Consider the following 24829-nt stretch of genomic DNA (forward strand, 5'->3'; position numbering starts at 1 on the left):
AAAAAGGTAAATATATAAATTACTTTATTGACAATAATATTATCAAATATAATTAGTAAACAGTAAATCTGACCGTTTTCGCTTAGAATCGTTTTTCTGGTACAATGATATTACATTATTGAATTCAAATTTAACACCATTCATTAAAGTGACCAACTTGTAACCCACTGTACAGCAGAGCGACATACACTTACCCACCTTTTTTTTTATATTGCAAGAGTTTTGCAGCAAGACCAAGACCAAGACTGCCATAGTCTTGGTGTTGGTCTTGGATCACTAGTGAGACTGATGATAAATCACTAATAATTGTCGTGTGCTAACATTGTAAAACTATGTGCAAACGTAGTTTATTTACGTAACGTTAAATTGTTTAAAGTGTTACGACTATCAGTTGGATTTTCCGCGGCCATTTTATACATTGTGCTCACGTGGTACTCTGTGCGAGTGTTGGTTTTGTTAAATAATATGTACAATACTAATATTATATAAATATTATCTTGAGTTGGATTTTCTTTTTGTCTCGTCCCTTTTAGGTTGACTTTACGGCGAAACCGGTATTTTGGAAGGATCTCACGGCTCCGTTAAAGGACAAGTGCGGCCATTTGTTGACTTCGTTGTCTTACAACCCGATGACCAACAATCTGACACTCGGCATCATTGAGGCCAGGAACCTCAAGGCTATGGACATAAACGGAAAATCTGGTATGTCTTTTTACTACTTACTCTCTGCGACTAGACGCAAAAATAATATTAATTTCTCTGAGCAGACGTCGTGCTTTTCGGCGTTTCGCGAAATATTATTTATTTTTAATATAATATATTAAAACGCAATATTGTACTGTTTCTTCAACACGCATAACTATATTATATTATATAGAAGTCGTACCGTTTCGGGATGATTTTTTTTTTTTTTTACATCGAAGACGTTACAAAAAAATATCATTTTCTGAGTATATTATTACATACGAGTCTAATTTCCACGAGTAATAAACGTGATTTCATTTGAATTCCTCTTAAAAATCTTCAAATATTTATATGAACCATTTAGTTTGCAAGACTGAAAACACAAACGATTTTGAAATCAAATGAAAAATTATTGTTTTTTTTTTTTTTCAAAAACTTTTACTCGTAACGACTTGTAAATATAATGCGTCTGTAAAAAAAAAAATACATCCGAAATCGTCGATGATATTATCGTTCGAGAAAATTCTATTTAAATTGGCCAGATATTATACGGAAAACGATCACGCTCTGCAAATTATGCGGATCAAATGAATTAGGGAGTCGTAAATTTCGTCGGCTGCATCCGAATAAATTATTTATTTATTGCGTTTGGTTTCCGATAGTGTTTCGAGACACCACGACGGTGTTGTATAACGATATTATATTGCCCGCGTGTCGGTATAGAAATATGTTGTTTATTGTGTTGTATTGTCCGTTATGCTGAATGATTAATAACCGCGGAAGCGATCGATACGGTTTTCGATAAAATAAAATAAAAAGAACGCACACACGCACAACAATAATATTACCATAATATAGGGTTTTAATTCGGTTTCCAAAGTTTGCGAACGCTTCAAAGTGGCTGTACGTACACGACGTCATAGCGGTTCGATCATATTTCATAATATTATTAGTAACGAACGCGGAAATAAAAATCAAGTGAAATGAATAAAACTACCGTCTAATTATCTGCATATTATAATCAGATAACAGTTCATTTATCTAGACAAGATAAAAACATACTGGGTATTTATTTTATATAGATAAGAAAAAAAAAGATAAATATTTTTTTTCTAGACGATGCACAACACTGAATGTAGGTTAGGTACCCATGGTATAATAATTATCATAGGTCTGTAATATTATTGTTTTACGTCGAAATATCTACGAGAAATCTCTCTGCTGTCAATTAATAACGATCTCCAATGTAAAAACACATTTTATTTTTCACCCGACTAGAGGGATTCTATTGAATCGATTACAATAAAACAAATAAATACTAAAATTTAAACTATGATAGTATAATTATTATATAATATATTAAAATATATACCATTGTTAAATTGAATAAATAAATAATATCAAAACAAAATATTAATCCAGCTCCGTTCGTTTCAATGTTCACTTTTACAATTTGAGGTTGTGTGCAATGCCTCTTAGGCAATGAAGGGCCGGTGATAACTATAATATAGTAAATATATCAAATAACGTTTGCGAGAACTCAGCACATTATTTTAAATACCCATCCTAGGATGGTCCTTATTTTTGAACTTTCAAATTTTTGATTTCTTACCTTCCAATTTGGTTCTCTGATATTATATTAAGAAAATCATTTCTGTTAAGTTTGGTCATGATACTCAACCTCTTCACGTGTCGAAACACGGTATTGATATCTCAGTTGGTCAATAATATGTCAATCACGACTAAATTTAACACATAAAATACTTATCCACAGCAATGAACAACACTTGAGGGGGGAGGGGGGGGTAAGGGGATAGATATCGAAAATAATAATATAGTCTTAGATCATATTTAATCGAATTGACTATTTAAACGTTTAAGCAAGTGCAGTTAATATAACTGTGTGTCAGACAAAAGGTATTATTACGGACAGACAAATAATTTATGCTCAATATTTGGATTCCTACCCTCAAATTAGGTATATTGTGCATGGTAGGCTCATGCCAAATCATTTGTGTAACACATATGCGTCTAAAACGAAAAAAAATGCGTACGGTACAATATGTATTTGTCCGGTAAAAAAAAAAATAAGTGTAATTGAGTTGATTCGAAACTTGTTCTGCATTTTCACATCTTCACATCCGTTCGTTATTTACTGTTACCGATTGCGACATCCGATTTATAATCCAATATCGTTACGTGACGAGTAACTTGTAACGCCTACGTTTTTGAAAACAAAACGCACGACAGGCTTATTTTATGGTGTGCTCTGTTTACGTTATTTGTAGGCCGTTTTTTAAAGCGTTTCGTTTTGTTTGAAATGTAACGTACCTATATTATCGATATTCCGAACGGTCTGTAGACGATATAAAGTTACGGTTATGAGTTCGGCCAGCACTACTACTCTTTAAATTTGATACGAAATTGAAAATGTACGTAAACGATCTAGTCGGGTTTAAGAATTCGTCAAATGTATGTTTCCATTTTCCATACGTTTTCAATTTATATCTACAAACAACGTTGTTGACAAAAAAATCCACCTCTATCTTAGGGCTCGAGAGTCGAAGGGATCGCATATTATTCTATATTCTCTCGACGTATAGCAGATCAAGCCAGAAATCCGATCTATACAATGCGAGTTTAAAACTGAAAAAATTAAAACGCACGTATTGCATACTTTGACCTACATTTTAGGGGTAGAGTGTATATATCTTGAATTTCATACGCACATTATTTCCTAAAACCGAATTGATTTTTTTTCCTTTCTCGAGCTATAGTAATATCGAACATAAAACTCAATATCATTTAATGTAGGTATTTATGCTTCTCGTCGCAGTCGTCTATTAGTTGAACGACGACAGTGTCGTGCGCATATTTAATCCCTGTCGCACTAATATCCCGGTCTACCATCTTTATATTTTATATTTTTTCGACCATTTTTTTTCCTGTTCAATAAAATTTCAAACAGATTTCCGCCGTATTTTAAACATAATACATATTTATTTGTGCGTATTTTACATTTCTTTAAGTGCAAATTAATAACATGAAATGGTTTTTTTTTCGTTGCATATTTATTACACTTTTCGTGAATATTTTTGTGCATATTTTCCCTTTTTAGCTCCTGTGACTTCCGAGCTTTACAGCTGATTCACACATTATAGTTTATGGTTTTTAACATACATTTTCTCGAGTTAAATGGTTATTCGCCTACACAATGTACGGCCATTCGTCTGTTACAAACACTGTTGGTGTTAAATATTGTTTTCCTTCCGGATGGATATGGATGATTAATAAATTGAAGAATTTAATAATATGTCGGGTAGATTAAATGCGTGTGTGTCAGTATTGTTCATATATTTATTCATAGTAAAAGTAGTATTTTCCAAAAGCTGTACAGTTAAATTGCTGTCACTACTTTTGAAATAATGATACATCTAAAATTGAGTATGTGGAACAACGGTGACATAATATAATAATCATAATTGGTGGTTTGAATTAAATTATCATAATCGGTAAATATTGTAAGCCTTGGACACGTGCTACGATCGTTACGCTGCATGACTATTTGATGTTTAAAAATCACATCTTACGCGTGTGTTGTCGTGTCGCGACGGTGTGGTTTTCCTATGCCTAAATGTATTGTTCCAATCGACGGTTTTAATGGGTTTAAATCTGTCGAGTCCGTTGTCGATGGCCCGGTCGAGAGGGACCTTTCAAGTGTGTCGTAATGGTTTCCCGTTACGACTGCTCAGCGTCATTGGAAACGAACGAAAAAAAAATCGTTTAAAACTGTTGGCCGTGTCCAAAATTATATATTACCGTTGGGATCGTTTTTAAAATTGTAAATCTTTTTCTATAGGGTCAAAATATTTTATGACGAATAAACGTAAACCGTCTGTAATGGAGTTCAATAATTGTGTACAAACCGTCGTATGATTTCATATTTTCGTATATTATTATATTATGTCAATACAACCGACATCAATCGAAAACAAAATGGGTAAATTACGTATTATGTCCACATCTGCGTCAGAGTAACGGTAAATCGACCCGATTCGTAAAATTTACATATCTATGAGATATAAATGAATATTTATTTTCAGCCGTCGTTCGACAGTTTGCGCGGTTTATTACTCACCGTCGATTTCACTACTTAAGACAGCAGCACACTCGTCCGAAAAGCCCGACTCTAACACATAATATTATTTCGACATCACAAACATATTTTATTATTATCATAATCGTACCCCGGGCTTGGTATTACGCTTAAAATAGAGCTATGGCTTGAAAAAAAAATTCGTTTACGTTGTTCAGAGATTTTTATACATACGAGTTACCCGTTTAACGTTACCTATTTTAATTTGGCGTATATCTAAGGCTAGTGAGACATTAAACGTTCCATTCCTTTAGTGTTTAATGTTTTGGTGTGCAATTACGATTGGCGTGCAGATTTAATTTCCCCGAAAAATACCAACAAATGTAATGCATTTTTTTCAATGGCAGCAATTTAATAAAATTTATCGTTTTTAACACTCCTTCATATTGGAAAATTGACCGCAGATGCAACTTCAACTCACTAATCAGATGTTATTTTTTAGAGTAAGGCCACACACTATTCCTTTTATCATGAATATACTAATGGTATCTTTTCAACTAACCAAAAATGTCACCTTTGTTGAAAACGGGTTAAGTCACTTGATTCCATCTTCCCGCTCTCATCACCTTTGAAATGTTCTCGTCTTGTTTTATGAACGTATTTTCACATCTTCTAACTAATTTATTATTTTTATCAATTTCCACTAGATATGGGTATGACCTTAATGGCAATACCTCAAGTACCTACTACACTCACTCCACTCCACACTTTACTTTGTACATTTTGCACCCGCACTCTTACTCCCGATCCGTTTACGCCGGTTTTATTATAACGGTCGGAAAGTTTATCTTTCTTCAGTCATCTCGTTGGATTGTATCGTGAATTATCACAAAATAATGTTTTTGGTTTTCAATCTCCTATTCGATATGGTACCTCATCGAATCTCAACTCCTCGCTCATTAGTAGTTGCAGCGCTACAGGTGTATATGCACAATTTGACCACGCAAAAGGATCGCGAGACGGAGGAAAACAATTCCGATGGTCGACAATCGCCCGACGTAATGATCACGAAAACGATAATATAAAACTACCAGTTTATGGACCTGTGACACGATAAAATAATATATTAAACGGGTGGGTGGCGCTGAGTGTGTGTGTGTGTGTGTAATAAAATATCCTACGAAACCGTTTGCGGTCGTGTGAGCGTTTAAATAAATAAATAAATGCGGCATACGTGTGCCGCAGTGGCGTATATTCACGGCGAAGGGTTGGGGGAGACCAGGTGTAATGGACGATCCCCTCTCTTTCGACCCCTCGGCTGAAAACCGAAAACGTAAACATAATTGTATTCATTTCTCGCCGACCATTATAATATTGTCGTCGAGTGTTCGTTGTCGTTTTTTTTTTTTTTTTTTTTTGACATAATAAAAATGTAGGTACACACTATATTACCTATTGTGCGAATCTCGTGGACACAATAGCGCGGATAAAGGCGTGAATATTACAACGATAAGAGGAAGCGATACGACCTGCAGCCAGTGTATCGGAGGTGTACGTTTATACGTTGTTAAAAGGGCGCGGCGACGGATAAATCATGACATTTGAGATTTTCGAAAACATATTTTTATCCACCGGACACGGCGGCGGTGGCAGTTGTTTTTATTATTATTGTTATTTCGACGCAAAAGCCAAGTACGCGCGAAACGTATACAGTGAAACCTCTGAATAGCGGACGCCGAGTTTTCGTCCACCATTCGGAGGTGTCCGTTGTTCTGAAAGGGTAAATTTTCGTAATTCATATTATAAAGGATAATTCGTAAAATGAAAACATATTTTGCTCTATGGTAAATTCAATTACATATAATGTTGCTACAAAAATGTTATATAACATACAAATGTAATTATGCGGATTTATTCGTCAGTAGGAAAATTTCCTGATTGTTTATCGTCTTGACTGTCTCGGTTACTGAAACCAGATCGCAAGAAGCACTTTTTTACAGTTTCAGGCTTAATTTTGGTTTGATAATAAGCCACCCGTTACACGGCATACAATCATTAATAGCACTAGAGTCACCAGCAACTAAATCAGCAACAGACTTTAGGAGCGTAATCTTGTTTACGATAAAGCTTCTTAAATTATTGGATTATCCAAAGGTTGACAACGATACGTCATATTTGTCGGAAGAAACTCAGAAATTATCCACGTCAAAGCCACCTGCTTGAAGCTTTTAAGTCATTTAGTCCATTATAAATTATTAAAATAGTGTCCACTATTCGGAGTGTCCGCTATTATTTGCAGGTATACTCGTTGAAAAGTAGTGAAAACGTCCGCTATCGGGAGGTGTCCGTTGTTCACTGTATATTATTATTACAATATTATCGTACGCAGATCACCTCGAAAATCGAATAACGATACTGATCGAGCGACAGCTGTCGGCAAACGTTTAAAACACGAAGAATATTATTTTTTCCACATCCAATTAGTGTATGGCTAATAAGCACCTATACGTCTTGTAAACATTGCACGACGTACCTACACGTCAAAAAAAACCATCAGCGGACTTGGAATCAAAGAGTTCTATGTCAAAACATTTCAAAAACTGTTTTTTTTTTTGGCTGTTCGTTTAAGGATTATTTTTTTCTATTTTTTAGTCTTGGAATCAATTTATTTGATGCCGTATTTGAAAAGTCACCGGAAATAAAAGGTTCTATGTAACATTCAACCAAACAAATAGTTGGAAACAAAAAGTGTTATCGAAAAAAGTGTATGTTATCATACCATAATATTATCGTGCATCTTTGTTATCGTTGTTTAAAATGTTATTTTATTTCATTTTATTATTTTATTTGTTATAAATTAGCGCATTTCACACGTGGTACTAAAATACCGAAATTGGTACACTTGTTGATCAGGTTAGTACCTAAAATAGTACACCAAAAAAAAACATTTTTTAAATTAAGTTTCTTGTTTTGTTATCATATTATTTTTTTTAACTTGTTCAAAAAATTAATAAAGAGTTAACCGTTAAATTTGAATAATTACCTGAAAACCTACTTGCATATTTTAATATTTGAGAATAACTAGTGCAAATACTTCCTTGAAAAAAGACGTACTAATATTATCCTAGTAATATCGTTAATAATACTATAAGATTAGTAAACATATTTTTTCCTGAATACAACTACCAATATATTTACTTTATTTATTTTATCAAGGTTTATATCGATTAAAATATATGTTACTATAAAACAATTAATTCGGAAATGTGTTCTATCGATAAAACCTTTTTATTTATAAAAGAAAGATTGGAAACAAAAAGTTCAACAATCAGTATAACCTTTTGTTTCAAAACTAGGAATTTTAAAGTTATTTAATATTTTGAACACTTAAAAATATTTTTACAATACCTATAAATAAATTGACAGAACGGAAATTTGTTGGTTTTTTATGCCAATTTTTCAAAATCACTTCGGGCGAAAATGCGTTATTTTTGATTTTTGAATCTTAAAAACGCTCTACTGAACAATTTTAATATTGTCACATAAAACTCTTAGGTTCAAAGTTTGCGCATTACAATATTATGACTAGGGACCTTATGCCATTAAAGTGCTTAAAATATGCACGCGTTTATGTCCTTTTTAAATCGCTGAATGTGCTATAAAAACTTGCATCGACCGACCGGAACGTTCAAGTCTACATTGTACCAACTTATTACAGTATTATATGATCATGAATACACGATAAAGAAAAACACTGTCGTTAAATTATTTAAGTAATAAAAGCATAAAAATTATTAAGCGAACATGTTAATTGATAAAACGAGGTCAGGTTCGTTTTTTACTCGAGGATTTTTATGTTTATTTTCTACAAAAAAAAAAAGTCGACGACCACAACAATATTACACCACGGACGAAACACACGAGACGGAATGTGTATTTGAATAGACGAACAACTCGGACTGATCAAAGGGGAGATGGAATTTTGAGCCAATTTAGTAAATTATGCAATTTGTGGATTTTGCAACAAAAGTTTGAAAGTAAAAGAGCGAACGAAAAAAAGCGAATGAAAATATTAGCGAATAAAAATGTTAGTGAAATCAGAATATTATGGAGTGAAAAGATAAATAAAAAATACGATCAAGATTTAATATTGAATTAATTGTATTTGTACTAATATGGGTTGTAATTGTAAAATAAAAAATTTAAATTGTATTAAATAAAAATTAACTAAAATCTGTAATACCCTAACCTAACCTAACCTAACACTTTTTTAATACTACTGAAGCCACCGAACAACTAAAAATGTAGACAAAATATATAAAAATATTTAAAAACATATAAACGTATGTTTCTTGTTCACTTATACATTTTGTATTCACTTTTTTCTTTCACTCTATAGACAGGATACCGTAATAACCACAAACAACAGGTAATACTATGTACATTTAAGTACACACGTGTAAAAGTATAAAAAAACATTATGTAGGTAAATTTTCAAACTGCATAGAAAAAAATTACCGTAAACTCCTAATACAATGAATCAAATTTCTTCATCACTTATGTTTTGAATGATACTATCGGAAGAAGTCATGGTAACTTCTACGGGTCCCCAGTCCTAGTAAAAAACATTGAGTATATAATTGTTCAGTGAAGAAAAACGTTGTTAAACGAAAACGAAAAATCGGAAATGAAAACAAAAAACAACTGCAAAATGATACCAAAAAGATACCAAAAACTAAATCAAATACGAAAACAAAAATAAATTTTACCACGATAAAAAAAATATAATAATTTTCTGTAATCGAAAAATTGGTATTCCAGATAAGTTGCAGCTAATTTTTAAGTATCTAAAAGGTATAAAGGTACACTCAGTGATTACAGAGTGTATTATAAAGATCAAACCGTAAGAGCAACTTTTTGATTTTTAGGTTTATTTTACAATATAATTAAACTCATGAGTTCAGGATCATTTGATTTTTTTACTCCGGACTACCTACTGACTAGTGCTTCGCTTAACTAATGCGCTTTTAAAGTTTAAAGACATTTTTAATTTTCGTACAAATTATGATCAGGTTTCGTAATTTAAATTTAAACAATATTATGAATCGTTGATTTAAACTTTTAAGTACCTACCACCTATCCATATGGCTATACAGGATACCCTTGCAGTACACGTGTAACACATAGAACTGAATTTTGGAATAACTTTTGTTCTAATCAATATTTGAAAATTATTTTTTATATATAATTTATAGCCACTTGCGCTACACGTGTAATAATAAAAAAAATATTTTCATTTTTTAATACCGAAAATGAAAAATTTTAAATTTGATTAAATTTTTTTTGAAACAATTCAAAATAGCCAATTTGTGAATCTGATTATAAGAACGATTTGGACGGTAAAAACATTTATCCAAGTCAGGTGGCTTATTTTTGAAACTTTTTTTAAATATCAATATTTTTTTCTTTTGATTAAATTAATTTGGAACGCAATAACTTGTTTTAAAAATATTATCGGGCGATGAGAATTAAAAAAATCAAAAAAAGTACGAAATCAAAAACGTTATTTGGCGACGGTGTAGAAAAAAAAAACGTTTTTCCAAACGTCGATCAAAAACGTTTTCCGCCGCTGACGGCATCGTCATAATTAATGGACGAACGTCGATTTTCGAACAGCACTCGCACACTGTATGTCGACCGCGGGAAGGATTCTCCGACCGGATTATAACAATATTTTTATATTATCATGTCGATCGAATGCTTTTACCGGAGACGTTCAATAGGATTATATTATTATTATTATTATTATTATCATCCATAATACCTCCTGCCTGCATGCGCTTGCGGTGGAATCCGGAGTTTAACGTCGGCGGACCGATTGGAGTTCGACGCCGCACGTCAAACGTCGGCGGTAAACTTACAGCGGCGAAAGAGGTTTTCAAAGTGCCCGCTTTTGGGCCCGTATATTATAATAATGATAGCTCTTCCGCAAAGTTAACGAGATCTCTTCCCGCCGGGGATACGGGAAATACATCACTCGCACACTCAATCTCCCGCTCGCTCCACGTACCCCTCTCTCTCCATCACCCTCCCTCTATAACACACACTCACACACACACCTGTACAACCAAGCACATGTAGAGACGAAACACTTTGTTAATACCGATAATGAGTATTATACCGGCGCTACACGAAAGGTCCAAATTTTGGACTGGGAATAGACGACGGAAATCGCATCTGGATAAGACGCGTACAGATAATTTTGTACACATCTGTCCGGAACGCAGATATCTATTTAGTATACTAGACAGCGAACTCCCACCGTAAGTTGAAGCATCAAAGTCCGGGGGGGGGGGGGGCAATCGCGTGGTATTTCATATGACAAATAAGATTAATTACGATTTAAACATGTAGTTTAAAAAACAAAATGTTTTGTGTAAGTCATTTGGTATATTATTTTACTATTAAAAACGATGTTGTCCCCAATACATTTTGATAACGAATGAAATGCTTGGCCCCCCGAGAAAATGGCAGCCGTCCACAGCTCACCTTCACTTGGTAACAATGTATTTATGAGTACCTTATCTAGTTCGTATATAGCACGGTTGTACTGGTTGCACAACTCTCTGAAATAAATGGACCCTCTCATAATTGCATTATCATAGAATGAAGAACTAATGAGCGCTACTTGTGTGATATTTTTGAAACATTAACCATATTAACCATAGTCTGTAAAACAGTTGGTCGCTAGAGTTCACTACAATCTAGTTCTACGGGGAGCCTTATTACATTGTTCTGTGTCTTATCACAAAACATATTGAACGGTCCATGTGTTATAAGCAATTTAATATAGGAGTTGTGTAACCAGTATATCTTAAACCGTGGTGTATAGATATATATAGGTCTAGACACGCATAAAGATAAATACATTTTACATTCGTCTAGATAAGATAAAGATAAGATAAAGATATAGAATATTAGATTTAACTTATCTCCAAATCATAGGGTAGATAAAGCCAGGGCTTGTAACCAGCTACCGGTTTTTACCGAAAACCGACTATTTCCCAGAAATGTTCGTACCTAAAAATTGGTTACCTTTTTTTAAACATATATTTATTCCCGGTTATCGGTTACCGGTTACCATGTATACTTTTCAGTTAACATAAAACGTTATAATAATAAATAATAATAAATTATAACATGTTTAATTTATTTTAGCTACAAAAATAATGATAAGCTCTTAGCTCTTATAATAGCTTAATAACTAATAACTTCCTAAAAATATTACATTCGTATAATACATCTGTTTTTAGAAAACCGATATTAAATCGCTTATCGGGAACCGAAATTTTTTTCAAGCAATTACTACTTAATCGGTAAGCTATAATATTGAATATAATACCGGTAATAGGTTACCGCTAACGACAGGGCCAGTTTTAAACCGGTAACCGGTATCAGCATTTAATTTCGATAACCGTTTCAAGCCGAGTAAAACCAATTTTTATTATGTGAGAATAATGTTTACCTATGTGAGCACAAAGTAACAAAGTTAAAAGGTACTTACAGTAATATGATAATTTTATGTACAAATCGGATAGTGTACTGATGGAACGAATTAAATAAGAAAAACATTTATATTTTTCATGAAAAATGAATACGATGTGTCATCTAAGATAACCAATAGATAAATGTCGCAGTTATAGTTATCTAGACAAGATAATAGTTGAGTCATTTTTTATCTAGATAAAAGTTAACACTAAATAAAATATAGGTAATAAGTCGATTGTTTTTAATGTCCGATAATGTGCTCTTACATAATATTTTTGAGCCTTTATGTCTTAAAAACCTAATGAATAAGAACCACATGTTTACCGTGAATTAAGTTCATTACATCAGCATTTGAATCACTGCTGTTTAGTCTTAAGTCGTAAGTAATATTATGTGCTGAGATGTCAATAGTTATTCCGTTCCGCAGCATTTGTAAGTTCGTGAGATACATTTTGTACACTATTGATTCGTTCGTATTTATGAGCAGTCAATGCATAAACTAGAAGAAAAAATTGTTCGTGGAAATTCCGTGTATAGTATTATAGTTAATAACTGCAAGATGTTGATAACAAAATCCATTGTTTATAAGTAATGATTTGTTCTTTTTAGATTTAATGATTCTCGGCATCATATTTAATCGCGGGTGGTTTTAAAGTTAAAAATGTTAGTTCTAAAGAAATAAATATTAATTAAGAATAATAGTTTGAAATGAAAAAAAAGCCTATCTATGAAATCTCATTGTCAAAACCGTGGTAATCAAAATTCGGCCGAATAATAAATATTTTAAATTACGTAATTTGGACCGCAAACATTGGACGAAAAATACATTAGACCATACCATTTTATGACTTTAACTTTATGGGCGAAATTTTTCTTGATTACTTTTTCAAACGATAGATACGTTTAATTGTTGAAGCTTTTGCAAAAAACAACCATCGTGTGTGATGGCATTATGTGCGGTCGGCATAGTATACAGGCTGTAACGGGAATATACCTAACAAATAAAATGAAATGAAAATCAAATGTATACTAGTTGACAAAAATGTTATGAAAATTATATGGATGACAAATGATTCAAGAAATTTACTTTTGTCAGGAAATTCCAAAAAAAAAAATCTTGAAAAAGTTATTACGTTTCAAATTAATTTATTCCAAAAAAAATGTTGATACTTGTATTAAAAAAAATTCATAAATAAACTAATTGACTTAAATAAATGTTATTGGCATCAAAATATGTCGAAAAATCCAATTAATAAATTGGTTTTTTTTTAATTTACAGGTATATAGGTATATTATCGTATGACGCCAACCGGTCACTTCCTTATAACACATCGTATAACACGAGTATTGCGTCGCTTGACAACAATTTTATTTTCAGGAATTTTTTTAACGTCAAACTTATTCCTGACCTAATACCTACCCTAATCTATACGTCGTGACTAATGAATATTATACGATCTGATCTATTTAACGTAATAGACACTCGATATATCAGAAAACAGTTAAGTTTTTGACAATAAATAATAATTTAATATAAAATGTTGAATCTTTACAAAACTACACTTACAGAGAACAAGTTTATGTCTTACTGTTTGTATCGTTGTAATTTGTTATTCTTTTTACTCTTTCGAATAACAGCGTTCATTTTTCATTTCATATCCCGAAGTAAAATATTATTTGGAGTATTTCCACCTTTCCGAATCAAATGCTGGATGAGTAGTTTATTAGTTTTAAGTTATAACTCTTAAGTTACTCATCCAAATTTTGATTTCTAGAAATCGAAACATTCCCAAAAAAATATTCTCCAAAGAATTAAAAAATTTGCATTGTCTTTAAAAAATGTGAAAAAATGTAAAAACGATAACGTTGGTAATGTGTAAATAAAGTGTTTTTTTTCCAAAGTAGTTAAATTTATGTAAAATAATATTCAAAAATGTAAATACCTATTTTTTTTTTGGTTGAAATAATGAGTGTCTATCGTTTAATGGACCATCTGCCTGTCGTCGGAACCCGCGGACGTTAACCCTCTTTTACTCCACGATGCCGTTTTCAAAACCACCGAGACGACTATCATGTGAGTGCAACCTGTTGAAAAATCGAAATAGTCATCGCGGTAAATTTAAACGCACATCCTTCTCGTTATACTCGAATGACTGGGTACCATGTAGACGGCGGCTGATATTGTTCAGAGAAGTTGCAGGGAAGTTTCAGTAATCGGAGATTGATCCTAAATTCGTTGCTGCGTACGACGTGTTATTTGCTATTTTCGGAAAACCTAGTTAGACATATCGGTTCTTGTCGGAAAAATAATGATGAATCGAAGTTGAGTCAGCCCATCGATTCTTAGTAAAAAAATAACATATAATCGATACAAAAAATATTACAGACCGTGTTTTTGACTGTGCTTCCACCAAACAGGTTAAATTTGTCTTTACCCTTGGAGCTGTTCGCAATAACAACAGTACCCTGAAGGAGTATTACATTTTATCAAAATAGCACTCACCGTAAACCCTAGATCCTGCAGTGACGTATCTACATCGTTGGTTGACCCTTTTTCATTCCAGAAATATTCTATAAACACATTACGGTATGTCATACAATTATTTTGTCCGATCGCCGGCTACGTTTCTTGTTTGAAAATGATATAAAAATATAAATCATCCAGTGCAACTCGGATACCACAGGTAAAAATACATACCTAATTTTTATAAACGGTTTGACGGGAAGCAGAAACTGAAGTAAAATTTTACATTGTTTTCTAAATTATCATAATTCAGAGCTGTCAAATGGCCGTGACCGTACACTTTTTAAAAATATTTTTAAAATTTATTTTCAAAAGTATTTTTATTTATTTTTTACTATATTCATACCTTTATATTTAATTAAAATTTAGTAGATTGAACTAAACGTTACCTGTTATAGGAAGTATATCACTATGATTACAATACTACTTTATGAGTATATACTCATATATGAAACCAAATTTTCTCAACATTTCCGAAAAAATGGTTTACTGAAAGAAACCCGGATTTTTTTCGGAAAAATTGAGAAAATTTGGTTTCATTTAAAATTTCCGGAAAAAATGGTTTTTCTTCCTAAAGAACTGAAAAAGTAATGTATAGTGGTAACAATCTAATAAATAATGATAGTTAATAATCATATAACATACATATTATATATACCATACCGTAAGATCGAGATACTTTACTCCAAGGGGTAAAACATTGCTCAAAAAAAAAATATTTATTGATATCAATCGTAGCACATTACGATTTTGAGATAACAGATTGTAGTTTTTTTTTAAATTGTTCTTATTTACATTACAAATTAAATTTGGAGCAAAGTACCTATCCCACCTTTACGGTACCGAAATTAAAGTCTGTAGTGGATAACTAATAGTTTAATTTTAATACAATAATATATTGATAACCGTATTGGCAAATGTGAAATGACAATGACAGGTTTCCTTATGTATTTTTTAAAATGTTTTTTTTTTTTTACATACATTATTTTAATTTTTAAGCGTAAACACAATTTTATAATTTTCCGAAATCTTCAGATTTGTTTGGAAAGGTATTATTTTAATATTCTCCAATTTTTCCACGTTTTTCAAGGCTCTGGGAAAAAATGTGTTTTTTCCGAAATTTTGCGGCATTTTGATCACCATGAAATACTAATAAAACGAAATTAATACTTGTCTAAAATGAAAATTTTGTGGGTTTATCAAATAATAGTGAAGATTCTATTTTTAATGATTTTTGGTGAATTTTGTAGATTTTTAATGATTTTTTAGATTAGAAAATAGAGCTGAATCTTATATTCTACTATCGAAATAATGATCGATTTGAATTTTGGTTCAAATTACGATTATTCATATTTTCATTAGGTGAGATGGTGCAAATTACATATGCATTTCAAAAATGTTTGCGCAATTTACACAATATTATTATGTTGTTTGCATTTCGAGTTATTTTTGGTGCAGCATGACTACACTCGTAGTAAATTATAATGCCATGTCCCAGTAAAATCGTCCATTACATTAGTATTGACTTATATAAGTCAACAACAATAATTTTCATGTACGATATAAAATAAATAGTATTTTATGTTTTTGGTGAAAATCGATAAATTTATTATAAAACATCCTTATAAATAGAAATTGACGACACTCCGTCTCCACCCACAATCGTTTTTCGTACCTATATCATTTCATTCAAACTGATTTCACCCAAAAATATATATTACAGTGACCTACTCAGTGACAACGTCCAAACGTAATGACCTACTGTAAAGCAGGGAGTAACCATGGTTTTTTCAATGTAATGGATTGATTTGTTATCAGATTTAAAGCTTACAGCAGTACCTAGGTATTTATATAGATGCTAGAATTGTTTGAATAACCAAAAATAGAAAATGTTTTTCCCTCTTCGTGCCAAACGATTTCTGTCGTTTGTCTAAATTCTAAGTGTACAGTGGTCAATATTTTTTTCACCAAGATTAATAATTTCCTAGGATTTATTTACTTGGGGCAATATTTTCGTTGGTAGATCGTACCTCCAGCAAACACAATCCTAGGAAAATCCCAAGATTATCGTACCACCGGTAACATTTTCCTAGGGTAATCGTACTGGTATCGTATATATAGGTGTAATATTTTTCTCGGGAAAATTTTACCGGAGGCACGGTTATACTGGGAAACTGTTACTGGTGGTACTTTCATCCTTGGATAATTGTACCCCCCTCCGGTAATATTATTAAAAAATTAGCGTGGCTCCGTCCATAGTATAATATTTTGATCTATTGATCTAAGTCGATAAGGCTCGTTCATTATCGTCCTATTCTGCGTGTAATCAATAATAATTTTTAATATTTTTTATTTAAAAAAACTATTTTTCATAATTTAATTGAAATACATGTCGACCGGAGTAAAATTTCAATTCGAAAACGTCAACAGAAATATACCAAATTCAGAACTATACTTATCAATGCACACTTCGTTCTCATTTTTTAAATTCCTTTTTCACCAAAACGGAACGCGTCTCACATCAATTATACGCATACCTAAAACTAATAATCAAACGAATAAAGACAAATACAAATTTCAGCAGATCACCGAAGTTATTAACGGGGTTTTTGTCATGGACTAATGTCCGTCGGCATCCAGTTGTGTATTAATTGTTGTTTCGTCGTCAACCGTTATCGTATTTTCGACGACTGCAAAAACGCGACACGTTTGCTGAGTGTTTTATCGTTTTGTACGCGAACGTCCGATTAAGCAATAACAACGTTGCGATATTATCTTATGAATCCAACCGAAGGAAATTAAAAAAAAAAAAAACAAAACAGTACACCGTGTAAAAGCGTATAAAACTGTGATCATTATGAAGTCAGGTTAGGTTAGGTCGGGTGTGTGTGTGTGACGTGCGACCGCGGAAAATAGGTCATAATAACCGACAAAAAAGTCATTACAAAAAAACAGTATACATACTATATCATATTTTAATCACAAAACGTTAACTCTTAAAACGATAATATTATGACGTTTGTTAGCGAGGAAAGTATATTTTCATTAGGTGCGTATCGTTAAAAAAATATCTATTATTTTAGTTTGAAACATTTTGTTAAAAAAACAAAGTTTTTTCGTATCTACTCTTTCTAAGTTTGTTCGCCAACTTAGATATTAATATTAATGGGGCCACGTAATTTGACACTGATTGCTTAATAAAATATGGCCTCAAGTTACAAATTATGACTGTCGTGATTCGACGATAGTACTATGACCCATGGTCGTTGTAGAAAATAATATCCGTCTACATACAAGGAAAATAAACGTCATAACAACCGATGAACATTGACATGTTATAGAAAACATGGGAGTTTTTCCTGGACCATTAATTTCACGTGTTTGAATCGTTACATCCGGCGACGTTATTAACTATTTCCTCTGCATAATAGTTGACACAAAACATTATGGTCAGGACTAAATCAGCCTAAATCAGGGCTAACGTTATATTTGACAAAAAACGATTGAAATTTATAAACGTTATTATAGCGGAAATCGATTGTAAAAAATAATTGAATACCGCAAAACAAAATAATATATTATATTATATCATTAAACAAAACACAACGCAAAACGTAATTTATAGAATATCATTGGACGAAAAATAACGCATAACAAAATATTTTGAAATTTATTTATTTAAAAAGTCTATTGGATCCGTAGAAACATTAATTTCATGCAAACAATCTAAGAATCTTAGAATTGATTATATTCGAATCTGGGCCATTACCTACCCACATTAGTTATTGTTTTTAATTTTAATAGCGATCAACACAATTTTAAATAACGATAAACGCAAAACTTGGATAATGTTTTAATTCTGAATAACGATAAACGCAAAACTTGGATAACGTTTTATTGTAAATAAGATAAAACGGAATTTTTTTTTTCAAACGCAAGCCCTGGTCGAAATAAAATTCTGATATCCAACATCAGCCAGGCGGTGTTTCCTGAGCTTTTCACACGGGAGATCGACCGGTACCGATCACTTGTGAGAACTCGTCCCGGGCAAGAAACGTATTTTTAAACGAATTATTGGCATAAGCCGCTCACGGTTCGTCGCTAAAGTTTATAGAACCATAGACGTGGAAGCGTATAAACTAAAAATCATTTTAGAAAAAACACAAATGGTATGGCAAAAGTGTTAACGTGGTCGGATAAGTCAATATATTTTTGTTGCGCACTAAGATCAATGTGCGAAAAATAAACTATACAAACGTAACGGATTTGATTTTGAAAAACTAAATACGTTTGTTTTATTTTTTCCGTGACCGTTGTTTTCTAACAACATATTTTGAGGATATGAAAATATTTACAAATTATACACCGTTTTGAAATCAATATTGTAAAATCCATCAACAGGAGGTAAGATACATTTTCGTTCACATTTAGTGGTGCTTACTGTCGCGTGAACATAAAAATAATAATTTATCGACTTATTGGTGACATTTGAGTACCACGTGCGTTTCGTTTAATTAGATTATCTTCGGAATGGCACTGAGCCAAAAATAGACGAACTTGTTATCATCGTCGTGCAGAGATATACGCACAATTTTCTAGATATGATAATATAGATTTTTTATTGAACGTTCATCTCGATAGTAATATAATAGATACCTGACATTTACAATACCAATTTATTGTGATAAAATATGAAGTCTAGTTGAAGACTGACGATAGCCGATGTGTAACATTGTAAGTCCGTACACGTACAGAAAAAAAAAAACAATAAAAAAAAAAATACGTACTTCGTATATGGTCGGAATTTGGGAAATTAAAAGAGATAAAAAATGAGGCGAACATCATAGTTTTCCCATCTCGGACCGATTCGACCTCACAGTTTGTACATCGACACGAATGAGTTACGCACTACTTTCGAGAGTAACGATCAGAGAAGAACGATTTATCGTAGGGTTATCAATGAAAAGATAAACTGTGTAAGGTTTGCAACCAGAAAATAGTTTGCGCCTTTTGAATTTTCGAAAATGTCAAAACTGTTCGTTTATGATAGCTAAAGTATGAAATATATTATTATAATATAAATCTGATTCGAGAGTTTTCATATCTCGTGAACACATGGTACATTGTACTTCTAAGAAATTGGTGTTTGGTACATATTCCGATTCGCATTCATTTACGATTTTAGCTTTTCGTGTAGAGACGAAATTAGCGGCTTTTTCCTCATCTGAAAAAAAAATCAAGTCGGTATTGAAGTCCCTTCCTGGAATCATAGGAATCTTATTTTAGTCTTCGCCAAGTTTGCGAGATCAACTTGCAATAGAACAGAGAAAAGAACGAAGTACAAACATTTCACGATTTATTCGATTCGTCGATTCGGTTAGATATATACTACAACTATGTCCTTTTTGGTTGTTTGGCGACAAGAATTCAAATTCAAACACGTCTCCATCTGTGTGTGTGTTGTGCTAGTAACGGAATTAAAAGAAATTCAGCCGAAAAGTTGACAAGTTACAATCACACTGGTCACGCCGATTAGGTCCGACCGGAGACAAACCATCCGTATACCGAGGGCTGAGATGTTTACTCATTGAAAAATAATCGGAATGCTGTCGCGTAAATTTAAAACGTGCGTACAACTTGCGTATCAAATAAGTTCGCCACCACTGATGCAGTATTTACTCAAAATTAACAATAAAATATCAAACGAATACAGTAAATACACGTAATTAATTTTCAAAATATAGAACTTGAAGAAAAAATCGAATACTACAACTGGCAATATCTCAATTTGAATCAAAACTTCCCTCGCCCACCAAAAAAAATTGTAAATATAAAAAAAAAGTCGGTACCACCCTACCGTTCAGTTGGTGTCGAGCATTTCGTTTTAATGGATGTGTTATATTTGAATTCAATGGTAAATCGTTGTTTACGAAAAAAAATGATTCTGAGCAAAATTTAACATCTCGTAACAAAAAAAAAAAAAATACCTATACTTATTTGGCACAACTCTGTTAGTTATTCTTAACGTTAGAATTCTTGTAAAAATATGTGTTCTACGTACCAGCGCCCTTAACCCGTCGTGGGTACTCATTATTATGTGAGCGCGCCTAACGCGAATAACATTTCGAGAGTAAGTTGTCGAATTCAACTGGAGACAAGCTTACAAGTTTTTACGAGCAAACAAAATAATAGCTCTAAAATTTGTCGTTCTCGAATGGGTATCGTCACATGCGCATCCTATCGTTAATATGATAAAAACGAGACTTCAGAAAGTGAAGACGATTTGAGTTTTTTTTTAATTTTCTTTTTTGATAAACTGTCATTAATGATGTGCACATAAAAAAAATTATCATTATATTTCGAGTTAAAGATAAATACGATATACATTTGTACATGTGTACATGACGTATGATTCGATGCTGTAATATTTGATTGGGAAATTAAAAAATAAAATCTAACGTGTGAGCTTCAAGCTCACAATGAAATGATCGTGTTGCCAAATGTAATAATAATATTATTATGTGTACCAATGACGAGCTAGGACATCCGGTACCAATGCAATTTTTCCACAAAAATACATTCTACGGGAATAACGACCCTGTCCTGTAGAATGAATTAAATTTAAACATGTTTTTTTTTTTAACTAATTGAGGGTAATATAATATACAGGGCGCATTTTCAATATTAAATTCTCGACTATTTTAGGATTTGTTTTTAAAATCGAGGCGATAATGAGTTGTTGTTTTTTACAAATTATTGTGTACCATTAAAAAATATAAATAAATATCGCAGGTCAATGAGACCCGTAGCGGTTTTCTTCTTTCAGATAAAATTGTTTATTCAAAATCCGACGATTCTATTCTAGAAGGCCTGGAATGTGTTTCTCTGCGAAGTAATTTTTGTCGATATAATACAACGTAACCCCCCCCCCCCCCCCCCCTATAAATCGGTATCGGGCAGTGAGTAGAGACAACTAAAATATCTATACATATATATATATAAATATGAAAACGAGAATCTTTGATTCCAATGTCTCGGGAACCACTGATCCGAGTGTCATATTGTGATTTCGTTTTAAAATTATTTATATTATATAAAAATATAACGAAAAAATGATTTTAAGCATAGTTTTTGTTCACGAAACATTGTGAGATACAATAGGAATAAACCAGTGGCGTCATCTGTCCAATAAAATTAAATTATAAAAAATAGAAAATAATTTGTAAAATTTTTTTCCTGTCAATGTGGGGCAACACTGCTGGATATTATATTAACTTAGGAACTATGACATGCCGGCTTTAGTGTATGATCAGTTAATTTCAAAATAATTATGATGAAAATATGTATAATTAATTTACGATTTTACCGTACACTGAGGGTTCACTAAAACCGAGATACACAGATATAATATCACTGCATAAGTTTTTCCCGGGTGAAGTCAAGTTTTACAGCTAGAGTATATTGCAGAGAAGGTTTCAAAATGTTTCCACCCCATATAGGTAGCTAAAGAGTAGAGGAATTTTGTACAAATATACTTTTTAAAAAAACAAACCGATGACACAGACAACGTCGGGCACAACAGCTAAAAAAAAAATAATTTGAAAATAATTGGAAAAACCGTCACCGGCCGTCTTAATTATTACACAAGACGTGAACCGAAGTATCACCATTGCCTATACGACGCGCCGTGTTACCCGTTATCGGACACAATAATAAAATAATATTATATTGATGAGACATTTTTTTTTTTAATACAAGTTGAGTCAAGGTTAAACAAATATGTTTGATGTAAATTGTCTTAAAAATACGAAATCCAGTAATTTCGTGCCTTGTAAATCCAGGTATGTTATAATATAGAGCACGAAAATAAAAAAAAATATTAAATATATTAATATTATTATATTCGATTAAAAAGTCTTATCAAATATGAGATGTACTAAAACAGTTATATAAATTCATGTCGTGTGCCTCCACACGAGTTATACTCAGTTATTTAACAGTGATCAATTAAAACTAAACAAGAAGAAAATAATGTATTTCAGACAATAATATAATATATCTCTCTTAATTATTCTTCAGAGTTGCGTCCTAATATTATGTAATACACTTTTTCGGGCGCTGGAGACGTGTGACCAGAGGCGGTTTGACATTTTTCAGTTGGTGGTTCAAGAATAGTTAATACCACCCACCCCCCAACCAAAAAGCCATATTAGGTACAAAAACTTACCTAATTTTTATAACTTTTTTGACAATTATTATTTATTCAAAAACATGCTTGATAAATGATAATATTGTGATGATATGATAAATTAAGTACCCAATTATAAATAACCAAGTGAACTAATCGACATTACAAATCTAGAAATAAAACAAAATTAGTTTTATCTAGCGCGCTGTCCGTAGGCGTAAGTATGGTCAATTTTTCGTTAGAATTTTATCAGCAGCAGAGACCCCCCCTGACTAGTATACCGGCTAACTACTAACAACACACAAATAAATTCATAAAAGGCTAGACAGTGAATTAAAAAATTTGAATTAAAATTATAAACAATTATATAATTTATATACCTCGACACGTTTTTAATTCATGTTTTACTCAAATACAATGCGTACATATAAAATAATATAAAGTCAATAGGTACTTATTTTCTAATAGTAGCAGAAAATGTTTCAATAATTGTTTTTGTGTCAAAACTATTAGTAACATCTGTTTCGATATTCTATATGCTAATAAATTTGAAAATCATTCTTGTCCGACAAGCTTTAAACGCCGCATTGAAGATAATGAACGTTTGCATGTTGCGCAACTAACGGGTCTAGTGAAAGCTACTTATAGCAATTTAAATACATTTGGGTACACATATTCAGTACCTAACTATACTTGTTTAGTATAATCAATAACAACATTTGTCATTTTCTTTAATTTTAAAGAGGCAATGTTTGGCTACAAGCTTTTTTCTTATCACCAAAAAACATAATTCACAACGAGTGGATGAAATTATTTTTTTTTTTTAAATCTTCAACAACTGAGGTTTTTTTTTAATATGAAAAAAAATCCTAATTTCTATAACGAATATTCGTTATAGAAAAAAGACGAATTTTTCAAATTAAAAAAAAAAACCTCAAACACGCTTTTACACAAAAACAAATTGATCGAGCTTTGACACATCCGTTGTCGAATTCAGTATAAGTGACTACATTTCAGCCAATTTCACATTAGAGAGTAGTTCAGTAATAAGGATGTTACTATAATACAGTTCTAGTGTACAATCGACTGCGATTTTCGTATAACAAAATAATGTCACGTATTGTCTCATACTTAATGTATGTGACTATATTTTCGTCACGAAGCTGTTTATCACTTCATAAGTTGATTGTCAATGTATGCGATCGTATGTTGTTGCTAATGACGAATTGACCATCAAATTAACCATTTTTATATTACCTATACCAGCGGTTCCCAACCTGGGGGTAATTACCCCCTAAGGGGTAAAAACACGATTTTTTGAGGGGTAAAAGTTAAATTATTTATTTTTATTTTAAGTACTCGTTTTAAGTTTACTCGTGTAAATGATCATTATTATTTTTATTACTCAACTTTTTTTTGATAGGAAGGGGTATTTGTTAATATCTAACCTGACTTATGGGTAATAGTCTCAAAAAGGTCGGGAACCACTGACCTATACCTATACGGCTATACCGGACACCGATTACCTAGACCAAGTATCTACCTATTGAAATGACACCCACCCCAAACTTTTTGGTGGTTCAGTGAACCACAAAATGCACGATTGGGGCTCCTCTGTGTGTGACGTGAGGTATACGTACGTTTTTTATTCGTAATTTAACACGAACAAACATGATATTATAAGAATACCAACATTATAAATACGTCGTTGATAATTTATTTTGATCGAGTTTAATATTGAAACGTCGAAAATCTAACGGGTTCGCGGCGTCTCCAGTTCGATTGATCG

The 24829-nt window shown here is 32.1% G+C and overlaps 1 protein-coding gene across 1 annotated transcript in view; it reads left to right on the forward strand.

The window, feature by feature from the left end:
* LOC132933812 (synaptotagmin-7) overlaps nucleotides 1-24829 on the forward strand; it is a 338564-nt gene that overhangs the window by 293449 nt on the left and 20286 nt on the right. The window contains exon 7 of the mRNA XM_061000090.1: nucleotides 534-702. Coding sequence (XP_060856073.1) covers nucleotides 534-702 — 169 coding nt within the window. The remainder of the gene's footprint in view (nucleotides 1-533; nucleotides 703-24829) is intronic.

Source organism: Metopolophium dirhodum, chromosome 1 (genome assembly GCF_019925205.1).
Source record: "Metopolophium dirhodum isolate CAU chromosome 1, ASM1992520v1, whole genome shotgun sequence".
In the NCBI taxonomy this organism is placed as follows: Eukaryota; Metazoa; Arthropoda; class Insecta; order Hemiptera; family Aphididae; genus Metopolophium; species Metopolophium dirhodum.